General features: G+C 39.6%; 1 protein-coding gene across 2 annotated transcripts in view; it reads left to right on the top strand.

The window, feature by feature from the left end:
• The window catches only part of dnah7 (dynein, axonemal, heavy chain 7), a 102,008-nt gene that overhangs the window by 11,869 nt on the left and 77,947 nt on the right, over positions 1-12,192 (top strand). For both annotated transcript variants that reach the window (XM_037789075.1, XM_037789074.1), the window contains exons 16-19: positions 753-932; positions 3,071-3,211; positions 4,339-4,706; positions 6,348-6,534. In XM_037789075.1, coding sequence (XP_037645003.1) covers positions 753-932; positions 3,071-3,211; positions 4,339-4,706; positions 6,348-6,534 — 876 coding nt within the window. The remainder of the gene's footprint in view (positions 1-752; positions 933-3,070; positions 3,212-4,338; positions 4,707-6,347; positions 6,535-12,192) is intronic.

The following is a 12,192-nucleotide window of genomic DNA, read 5'->3' on the forward strand; positions in this document are numbered from 1 at the left end:
CGCTGAAAATATTCTAAATATAGCGTACACTTAAATGAATATAATTTTTTTTTTAGGTGAGCCTTTCTTTTAGATGGCTAAAATATATTTTGCTGCTGGCCCCGTCCACAGCAGTACATTGCTTTGCTCCCATGCCGGTACTCCTGTTGGCTTCTCCAAGCTGGGGATGCACCGACTGCCATCTACTGTAGGTAGTACACTGACTATGGATACGTACCTCATACAACCCCACTTCAAAACACCCAAACTACCCCTTTAATCTGTAGCAACAGCTCTGTCAAATAAAGGCTATGGATAGTGACAGTAGGCCAATATTGTAGTAAATGATGCAGACAAAGTTTAATTATACTGATACCAGGACCATGATAAAACATATAGCTTAACGTGTCTTTGTTTGTATCGGTACAAGCCACCTTACACGGGTGTCTTAGATCTGCTCTTGCAGTATGATTCAAGGCTGAGTATAATCTTTGATTTTAGAAGTACGTCACATCACAAATTCCATTAAAGAGCAGAGGTTGTATGGATTGGTGGTCATGGATAGACATACTCCTGATTGAAAGATACACATTGTACAGTGGATTATTATGTGCTTTCAAATATTTAACCTGCAGAGGGCAGCATTGGCTGTGAAAAATAACTCAGTCACAGGAGTTGTAAGAGGCTTTATGAGGTTTTTGTCATCCACACATTGACACTCATCTACTTATCCATCTATCTTTTTCTTTCAACCTTTCTGCCACTCTGGAAAGATAAATGATTTCAATCTAGAGGAGGAAGCCTATGGCTGGCCTGTTTCCCAGTACCCACAGCGCAAGAAGATCCAGGACAAGCTCACACCCTTCCTGCGCCTCTATGAGACAGCCACTGATTTCCTAAACCATAACGAGCAGTGGCTCAATGGGCCGCTCTCGTCTGTGAACCCAGACACGGTATGTATGTCATGTAAACGTTTCTTTATTTAACCATCAAGCACTTTACAATGAGCGGGGACGTCTTTTATATTCATTACAGCTTCAGTGCTGCTTAGAATGCCATCACAAAAGTCCTGAACTGTGAGTTGCACTGTAAGAACATACTATTAGAGTTGGTGCACTCATGTGCCCACAGATAAATTGCAGTAACAGGAATCTGAGGATAATGCTTTGTTTGAAATCCTGTATTCTTTGGATGCTTTGAAAGCTTTCTCTCTATTCCTTTAAATCTTCAGCTATTCAGGTTTCTTTCAAATTAACGCTACAGGATTTCAAAAAGCTGCCTCGCTTGCACAGTGTTACACACACACACCTACACACGCTTTTATGGATTACAGTCTTTAAACATACTGTATGTCATAAATCAATCATATGGCATATCAGTCTTTTTGCTTTAATTTGCTGTTGCTTGTTAGAGACAGAGACGTGTACGTGTGAATAAAAGCTCACAAACACGCCTCTTCCCCAGTGTCCTGCTCCCCACCGCTTGATTGACATCTCCGTTTCTGTCTGTACTGTTGTGTTAAAGCAAGACAATACTAATTGGCTCCTCTTATAACAGCCGCCAGACAAAGCAAGTTTTTTTTTTTGTGTAGCATCTTTCAACAACAAGGCAATTCAAAGAGCTTTATAAGACATAAAAAGGCAGTGAGACAAGATATAAAAGAAACACAAGGCAATATAAAAAGACACACATAAATAGGATTTTAAAAACAGAGTAAGATGGAATCAAAGATGAGTTAATTAGTCAAAAATGAAAGAAACGGATTAAACAGGAGAATAAAATACTCCACAGGTGATATTAATAAGGCTAATAATGAAGCCAGTCAGCTGTCATTTGTATAGGTAAGGCTTTGGAACAGATATATCTAAATGAAAAGCAGACTATCAACTACTCCTTTACTGAATGTATTTTTTTTTTTTTTTTACATTTTAAGCTTTTATTGAGGTTTTTGAACGAAGCTTTGAATGTCTGTCGTCATATTTTATGAAGTCATCACCCTAAAAAAAAATAATCCTCGAACAAAATCCTCAATTTGTATGAAGTGATTCATCGGATTAAAGGAGTTAGTCTCTCTCTAATTCTCTCTTTTTTTATCAAATTAAATTTCTACAGTGAATAGAAGTCGTCAGTGCGTGCCTCCGTTTGTGCCTTTGTTTGTGGCAAGCCGGAGAGCAAACAGTTTTTTGACCGCAGTGAAAATGTTGGTTTTGAAAGGCTAAACGCCAACAAATATGGATTGAAGCAGCATTTTGTTAGGTAAAAACTAGGGCTGTCAATAGATTAAAATATTGAATTGCGATTAATCGCATGATTGTCCATAGTTAATCGTGATTGATCACACATTTTTTATCTGTTCAAAATGTACTTTAAAAGGAGATTTGTCAAGTATTTAATACTCTTATCAACATGGGAGTGGACAAATATGCTGCTTTATGCACATGTTTGTATATATTTATTATTGGAAATCAATTAACAACAGAAAACAATGACAGATATTGTCCAGAAACCCTCACAGGTACTGCATTTAGCATAAAACAATATGCTCAAATCATAACATGGCAAACTGCAGCCCAACAGGCAACAACAGCTGTCAGTGTGTCAGTGTGCTGACTTGACTATGACTTGTCCCAAATTGCATGTGATTATCATAAAGTGGGTATGTCTGTAAAGGGGAGACTCGTGGGTACCCATAGAACCCATTCACATTCACATATCTAGAGGTGAGAGGTTAAGGGACCCCTTTAAAACGTGATACTATCGCATTAACTTTGACAGCCCTAGTAAAAACATGTTGTGAATTTTGGAAATGATTACATTGATATGACACACATCTGTAAATGATTCAAGTTATTGATGTTTAAGCTGCTTCAGTTATTGAAGTAGTAAACTGTCTGTTATGCCAATATTCTATACTGAAAGGATTAGAAGATGCTTTATATATACAGGATAGTGAGTTAATATAGCATATATACAGTATATAAACTGTTTTTGGTATAATAGACGGTTTTATTATATTAATTCAGTTGACAATTTTTAATTCATAGTCATTCTAATTTTTTTCTGGTGTCTTTGTAATGCAAAACCCATATAGGTAGAAGGGGAGGTTGGCAACTACTGGCGCACTCTGTACAAGCTGGAGAAAGGCTTCAGTGATGTACCCAAAGCCCTGAGCATAACCACCACTGTGAAGACTAAGGTGGAGGAGTTCAAGGAGCATGTTCCTTTGGTGCAGGTAAGAATCTAACAGAAAGGTTTAATATCTATTGAAGTCAAACAACTTTAATAGAGTGCTCCAGGGATGACATATTTTTGTAGGCCAACTAGGAAGTTAGCATTGCCCTGGTTCCTGTAATGGAAATTCTTTCAGTATTCCAAGATGAGTCCTAATGAACGTTGAAATCAAGATCCCAAACAGATGAAATGTCTTTGTTGTATTTTATTCTTGCAAGAAGAGGCACTGGTTATACAGAGTCACACAAAGTCTGCAGAAGAGTGCCCCCGGAGATTATTACAATGTGACTATATAGAAATCTACAACAGGGAGTGTGAGAAAAGGAGTTGTTTTGCACAGATAAAGAGTTGTTTTACCCAAACAGTGTCCCAGTAAAAGTCAACACTCAGTACTTTCCCACTACATGAGACGAAGATAACACAGACAGTAACTTTCCACTGTTGCATAAAGAGACATCAGTACATACACTGTAATTTTCCATTACATTCCCTCGACAAAAAGCCAACGGGATTTTTCCACTTTTTGGATTATTGCAGAAAATCAGCTCTGCGGCAAACACACGTTTATGATACTTGCACATTTTGTTCAGCAAGATAATCTTCACAAATGAACAACACTTTTATGGTTTTTGATGTGTAAAAGTAGTTAACTAAAAACAAAAAGTAAAAAGCTAACATTAGGCTATAAACAAACTACACTACGAGTATACAGAACGAGGCTGTAAAGGCGGACGAGTCGGCGTGATGATGTTTAATAGGCCTACTTAGCCACTTGTTAGTAACCACCTTTTTTAAGACACATAAAGGCTTAAAAATTCACTGGGGGTGGGGGGCTATTTATTTATGCATTTAATGTCGTAAAACAAAATGTTAAAATCTCTTCAGCTTGTATTAACCTACGACCTTATTTCAGGCATCTAAATAAAAACCCATTGACTTCCAGACGAGGGAACCGGAAGTGCTAAAATGCTAACTCATTTCCGGGTTTTAGGACTCATTCCTGTAGCACTGTATATCAATTACTTTGAAATCATACTTATAAATCATAGTTTAAATTGAAAATGTCTTTCCAATAGATTATGTCTAGGATAAGTATATGCCATTTTTTGTACTACTCGTTCTTCATAGGTACTGTGCAACCCAGGCCTGCGTGACCGCCACTGGGATACCATGTCGGAGGCGGCTGGCGTCTCCCTGCATCCAGCTGATGACCAGGCCTGTGTGGCTCAGTACCTACCCATGCACCTGGACCAGCACCTGAGCAGCTTTGAGGGCATCAGTGAGGCGGCGAGCAAGGAGTACTCCCTAGAGAAGGCCAAGGAGAAAATGGCCAGTGAGTGGGCTGACATGGTGTTTAACCTCCTGGCCTATCGAGAGACGGGCACCTCCATCCTGTCATCTGTGGATGAGGTGCAGATGCTGTTGGACGATCACATTGTGAAGACACAAACCATGAGGGGCTCCCCCTTCATTAAGCCATTTGAGTTGGAGATACGGTAAGAGATAAAAAGATGTGCTTGAGAATTAGTTTTCTTGTTTGAAAAAACAATCATTATGAAGTAAGTGCACATGGTAGGGCTCGTTGAAGGCTAAACAAGGATACTTTAAGTTTTGTTGTTTGTCAATCCAGGGCTTTTACTTTGGAGGTAAACTGGCACAACTGGCTAATAATGCCCCAGCATTATGTTTTACCTCTGGCAATTATGTTACCTTCCGTTTGTACGGGCTGATATTGCTGTATATGTGTGTTTTTATGAATATTCTGCTTTTGGACAGGACACACGCACACACTGAAATATCATGTGAGAAGCTACCTGAAGCCAAAGACCCAAATTGTTTGTCTGTCTCAGAATTGTCGTCAGAACAATGGTATCAAATGAGCATATAATTCATTCTACTTTATATCTGCCTCCTATCTGAGGACATTTTCACAGCCTCTAATTTGTGAGATTATTGCAATATTATGTTGCTGCCAGGCACAGTTTGACACAGGATTCCCTGCAGCTTTTAAAAATGTATTGTGCCATATTTGGCAGGTTGCTGAAGCAGCTACTGTAAAGTTTTTTATGAACTTTTTTGTAATATCACATGAGAACTTTCTAATGCCATTATCTAGCTCTGTGGGTGGTAGAGGAGGATATCACAGGGAGGATAAAGAAATCAGTTTGTCAGTACAATGTATGAGGTACTCTGAGAAACAATCCCTACTACCTTTATACTGAGGGGCGAATTCACAAAGAATGGATCGCGGCCGCTGATAGCGCCATGAATTGCGCATCATTTGCAACCGCTATCTGCCCCGTCTCAAGGTCCCATTCACAAAAATGTGCTAATGATATTAGAGTGCAAACATGCCCATAGAGTTTTGCAGCTGAGTGCAATTTGCCCTTCTTTGTCGGTAGAAGAGGGAAGAAATGATTTGTTTGTTTATATATAATAACCTTATTTTTCATTAATTTATTTCTCATTTGTATTTTCAAAAATGACTTGTAGGGGAGCTTTATTCATTTATCTTTCTTGACACAACTGTCATGGCGTCCTGTCACTGCATCCCTAAATAAATGAATTTGAGCGGAGCACGATGCCTTCGCCATGCTGCCATGATCACTGGAAAATCTGACACCCCTTATAAATGCGCTTCTGAAGACGCTAATAATTTCACTGTAACTGCATGTGGCTATTAGCGCTGATCTTTGTGAATTGGACTGTTCTTGCAATGAGGCTCATTTGCATAGAAAGGGGCCACTTTTGTGCCAAATGCATGCATATTACCTCATTTAAATATGTACAAATAGCACTGGAGAACCGAGACGCTATTTACTTGGCAGCGCAGTTATTTGAGAATTACACGGTTTCTTTTTCTCTTATTTGTGCAGGATAGGGGCCACAAAAGTTGCACAGTGCTTTTGTGAATTTGCACCTGAGTATACTAACTACAGATCAGAGGATACCTGGTATTAAATGCAAGATAATATATATTCACATCCAGGATTCCCAAACTCCTTTTAACGTTGAGCTGTGATGATTACTACTGGTTCGTTCTTGGCTTCTTGTCACTCCACAAAAAGTGGAGGATGATTTTGTAAACCCAGTAAAGTTGTATAATCCCACTTACATGTACTAATTTTCTCCTGTAGGGAATGGGAAGGCAAATTGCTGCTCCTCCAAGAAATCCTGGATGAATGGTTAAAGGTGCAGTCCACTTGGCTCTACCTGGAGCCCATATTCAGCTCCCCAGACATCATGACTCAGATGCCCGAGGAGGGACGCCGTTTCACCGCTGTTGACAAAACCTGGAGGGAAACCATGAAACAAGTTTCACTGGTAAGATGTTTAATTTCATTTAGATTTGTTATGTTTGATTTTGTTTTGTTAAGATTTTAGTATTGCAGCAGGATACGGTAATGATTAGGAGGACCATCTTTAATACTTTAATAAGGGACTCTTTGTGGAGGGCCACGATTCTTCGGCGGATCTGTAGACTATCACTAACCAAAAGGAGGAATGAGGAGGAGGATCTGTTTTGTAGGGCAGATACGGCCAAGATAAAAGCATTGTATCTAATTACTGACAGGCCCACAGTCATAACTGTAAGGGGAACTACAGCATATAAAACATGTCAAAAAATACCAATAATGGCTATAGGTTTGCAATAAAGTACATTTTAGTGCAGTCCATGAATACATTTAAGATTGACAAATAGGCAAATATTACAATAAGCCTTCTAAACATCCACTATAGAGCAACAAAAACATGTAATAAAATCACTTGGCTCCAAGACCAGCCAACAGTTGTCGGCCAGAGCAATACAACTGCCCTTTACCAAGGAAAATGTCATTTGACTAAAAGTTTATGGTCAGAAAAAAAAGTCATATCTAGTAGTGCTGCTGTGGGTGATACATCAGTGTTTTATAATGTGCAACCCTATGCCTGATGTCATTTTATCTACATGTCTCTACCATTACAGAGAGAGCTTGTCACCCATGAAGAAAACAAATACCCTTGTCCTTGTTAAATAAAACCTAAACTATATTTAGAACATACTCAATCTTATAAACATTTTTCACCAGCTCAAATTGTTTTACCAGTATCAGAATGGATAGCTAGAGGAGCACACAGTGACATACTTCCCAAGAAGAAAAAGAAAAGCATAGTGGCAGCCAATTAAATCTTGGTCGAAAAGGAACACATTCAACCTTCCAATTGGTGTATTGACCGTACAGAGCCATCTCCTACAGAATGGTCGCTGAAATAGTGACATGCTGCAAGCCTGATCCGAAAGTTTACTGCATGGTCACATCAACAGAAAGCTGGTTTTAATGGTCAGAGACATCAAATAAGGTCAAGCTGAAATGGGACTCTCTTTTTTCTCATGAGTTGTAACACAATCAGGAATCCTGTGGCTTGAACGCCAAATACACATCCAAGTTAAAGTATGACGCACACACAGTTTGGGCTCGGTATATTGTACTCATTAAAATATAAGGTTGTGTACTATAATTAGACCAAATTCAACACACAGCTCAGACTTTTTATGACAGCATATAGCCGGACCAGGTGGGGCGAAACAAATCTAAACACACAAACATGCACAACAGTGAGAGAGACAGCAGAGGGTGTGAATGAAATACAGAGGAAAACAAGAGGCACAGCAGTATACAGTAGAAGCAGAAAGGGAGAGATGGGTAGGGAAAGGCAGTGCAGAGAGATGGGGGGGGGATCAGTAGGAAAAGGATAGAGAGCAAGACAGAAACAACAGAGCGAGGATAGAAAGTGAGTGTTGCGCCAGCATCCTCAAAGAGTTTCCAAAGGGTAATTGGCGTCCTCAGTAGACCTGAAATGAGACACATCAATTTCAGGCAGTGTCCTCCAGAAAGCCCAGCCTGACTGCACCATCAAATAGAAATTATGGATTTTGTCTGGAAGGGGCTGGGCCGTACTGAGCCACAAAGAAAATGAGGTCACCGAGGGACAGGGAGCCTACACACACAGATGTGCACGCGTACTGTCCAGTCTACTCTGAGTTATGTACACGGTTTTATGGAGTATGTTGGCACAAATGTTGCGACTTACACTTGCATTTGCACTTATCCAGCTTCAGGAAAACAGGGCCCCATTTCTTAAGTTCATCAAGATTTTGTTAAGTTCATTCAAGTTAACTCAGTAAGAGCTGTATGTATGCTGGGAAATCATTCTAATATTGTATGCCAGTGTTAGACCTTTCAGGAATGCTATGTAAAGATAGCATTAAAGGTGCTCAATACGATATTCAGAGCATTAATTTAGCAGCAAAGAACTGTTTGCTATGTAAAGATATAGTGGAATACTACTTGAGTACTAGTACTACTAGCACTAGTACTACTACTTGAGCAGAGAATGAAGTCTCTCTCCCTCTGGGTGTATCCAAGTTTCTTAATGCTTAAAGTGAATGTTAGTGCATGTGAGCATGCTTCACTGGCTAGCTCAGTGGTTCTCAAACTGTAGCGCGCACTCCCCTGGAGGGGCGCAGAGGCATGACAGGCGGGGCGCGCTTGACCGGGGGGAAAATGTGATGCGCAATTAATGTTTGACGTCGGAATCTTTCACAGCGGAACGGTAAACAAATTGGCTCTTTATACATCCATGGTAGCAGTGGTGTTCATTCAGACAGGTCTGTAGGTTTACAGAATGGACAGATAATTGACTGGGACAAGAAGAAAAACAGATGATGCTTTGGAGACGAACAAGACACCATGCTCATTTGACGGTGATCAAAAGAAAATATGACGAAGTAGGGCTGCACCGAGTAGATCGAAGCTTCATTCATGACGATGACATTCTAATTATTATTAACATTAACATTAACATTAACATTAGCCTAAGCCTACCTTCCACCTACCCTCCTCTCTCTCAAACACACAGAGCAAGCGACACTGCGCTTCGTCCGTCTCTGTAATTGCCTCAGTCCTCAGTCCAAAACTCATAATTTATTGGAAAAAGAAAGATCGTGTTATTTCCAAAATTCACTACACGTTTTTATCCAACGAAATATTCTGCTTCAGTCCATATTTTTTGTCATACATCCTTTCAGAAACAACATTTTCGCTGCAGTTAAAATCTATTTTCTCTCCCGCACGCACCTGTATTAACGGGGCCAACAGCACCATAAATGACATGTATATAAATATAAATTGTAATGAAGATGGTGGGAAATGAGGAGAGACTAGTGTGTATTTTATGTATTTGTATATATTTTATCATTCCTCCAAAGGGGGGAATGACGTTTGAGAACCACTGGCGAGCTCAATTCTGTCGCCCTGCACTGCTCTCATACGGCGGTTACAACGGATAACGCCGTTCAGACCAACGGCGCCCATGCGGAAGTGTAGCACCCACCCCCCGGTTTCCCTCCAGGTTAATACCGTTAGCTCTGTCAGCACTGTTGTCATTGTTTTCACTGTTAGCACTGTTAGCACCGTTAGCTGCGAGCCGTGTGGAGACAATAGATATGCACCCAATCTTGCATTTAACACCATTAAATCTACTGATAAACTAAACAAGTCCTATAATATACTGTATAATTTAATGGATGATTGCATTATACTTATTTTATTTAATCAAAGTAATTTAAGAGGGAACTAGTCCTGCTAACGGACAAACCAACAAACCAACGCCGGTGAAAACATAACCTCCTTCCTAGGCCTTCGGCCTTGGCGGAGGTAAATATCAGACAACATTTGAAATACTGGTACTGGGGTCCTCTGTCAAACATGGATCCTTTTGTTAAGTGTTTGGTGGAAAAATGCAGTAAGAACACTTTTACAGAACATATAGTTTAGTTATATTGATGTATATGTATGTGATTTAGCATTGCAAAGAAAGTGTTTTTGTCACAACACATTTTCTTAATGTGTATGATGTAAACTGGTGAGCCTCCACAGCTGCTTAGTTACCTTAATGGGCTTCGACAGTCAGAAAGGATTTTTCATTGTTACCCGCTGTGTGAATTTAATGAGAAAGTAAATATGCTATTTGATGTTGGCATTTTCTTCCTTAGGTAATTATGTAGTTTCAGGGCACTGAAGATTGTCAAACATTTTTCCAAATGAATACTGTAGGCAGGCACCTGCTTTAGGGCTTACTTTTGCTTACCGTTTCAGAACACTGATCAGAAACGCAGGTAAAAGCAGCGTGTAAGGGTTCTAATCCTGTTCTAAATGTTGCACTAGAAACTCCTACTGGTTGGAGAGGAATTCTACTTCTTTGGCTTCTTATAGTCTCCAAGAATAACCTTCTATTGCTTATCCAAACCAGGTAGATAATTCTAACAGGTAGATAAAACCCGCTGCCCTGCCTCTTGTTGTGTGTGTTTGGGTGCATGTGTTTGTAAAGTGGGTGGGACAGAATGAGTTGAAGTGGGGTGATTGAGCGAAATGAGGGAGAAAACATCATTGTGTGTTAGTAAGGGTATCAGAAGTGTACTGTTTAGCTGTAAAATTAGAAAGTTTGAGATCCATGTTGAGAAAATACCAAGCACTGCACACCAGCCGGAGCTAACTTTCTCATTTTACAGCTAAACAGTACACTGCAATATGATTCTGAAAACATCTGAGGTGAGAAATAGGCATTACAGTAACAGAATATTGATTCATATTTGATCAGCGCTGTCTAGTTTGACCATTTGATCGGAGTTTGTGAGTGATTGACAGCTGCTCAGAGACGGTAAGGCTCCAGCTCGGCTCCGATTGGTTGTTTTATTCCGGCCTGTGATATCTTGCACTACTGTCATGATGTAGTGACCGTTTTATAAATTACTAGGCATTACAGTAACAAAATATTAATTCATATTTGATCAGCGCTGCCTAGTTTGACAGTTTGATCAGAGTTTGCGAGTGATTGACATCTCCCTCCTTTGAATGACCAGCCAATAGGAACGCTCTCTCTCTGAAATGACCTGTGATTGGTCAAAGTCTCCCATCAGATTTTTTTAAAGCCTGAAAACAGGAGGAGGAGGAGCAGAAGTCTAGTTTTCTCTCAGGACACTTGAAGTACAATATGCTGAAAGGAATTTTTTCCCAATGATGCCAAAAACATTCTGCCTACTGTTGCTTTAAGAGGATCTTGAACTCACTGTTAAATGCAAGAAAATAGGCTTCTTTCCATAACATATACCACTATTTGGCTGAAGTTTTGTTGTGGGGGATTGTGTGAGTGGTGTGAGCACAATATGTTGCACAGCATGTTAACATGAAAAACCAATCCCCGTCTGTTTGTTGATCATAATTATCTATCATCAGAATTGAGAATAGAAGCTAACTTGCTTTTCCACCATCCTGAGACTGTCCTACAACACATTTGGGACACTATTAAAACAATCACTTGATGTTGTAGGTATAGTGGTGTGCTCATCTACATTGCCTTTGCCATCTGAAAACACTATATTTTTTTCATCTACAGTACTGTAGGTTGCTGTTTTCCTCAAGTGTCCCTAGTGGACATTTGGACACAACAGTTAGAGATTCAGAGAAAGCCATTTCCAGCCATTCATACTGTATAGAAACCTGCCTCTGATAATTTGAAACAGCCCAAGGGTATAATTCACAGTGATAAACATGAAGCTTGTATTTGATTTGAGCTTTTTTTCTATGCCTGAGTGGCTTACTATCAATCTCTTGAAATGTCACAAGAATAATTTAAAGTCTCTTTGAGAGAGGAATCCATAAAAACATGTTGCTTTACAACTTAATTGTTATGTCTATGTTTTTTAGGATATCTCAGCAGATTATAAACTAGGTTTGTCATTTAAGGGCCAGTGTGTAACATTTAAGGGGATATATTGGCAGAAAAGGAATATAATATTAAACCCTTGAGAGTAGCAGGTTCAGTTTTAGGTCTGTAGTGAAGCTACAGATATCATATGAAACTAGAAAACCTAAGGAATCCACTGGTAACAACAATGTAATAGCTTGTCAGGAAGGAGGCTCAATTATGCTCCAAAGTTAG

Source organism: Sebastes umbrosus, chromosome 13, assembly GCF_015220745.1.
Source record: "Sebastes umbrosus isolate fSebUmb1 chromosome 13, fSebUmb1.pri, whole genome shotgun sequence".
Lineage (NCBI taxonomy): Eukaryota > Metazoa > Chordata > Actinopteri > Perciformes > Sebastidae > Sebastes > Sebastes umbrosus.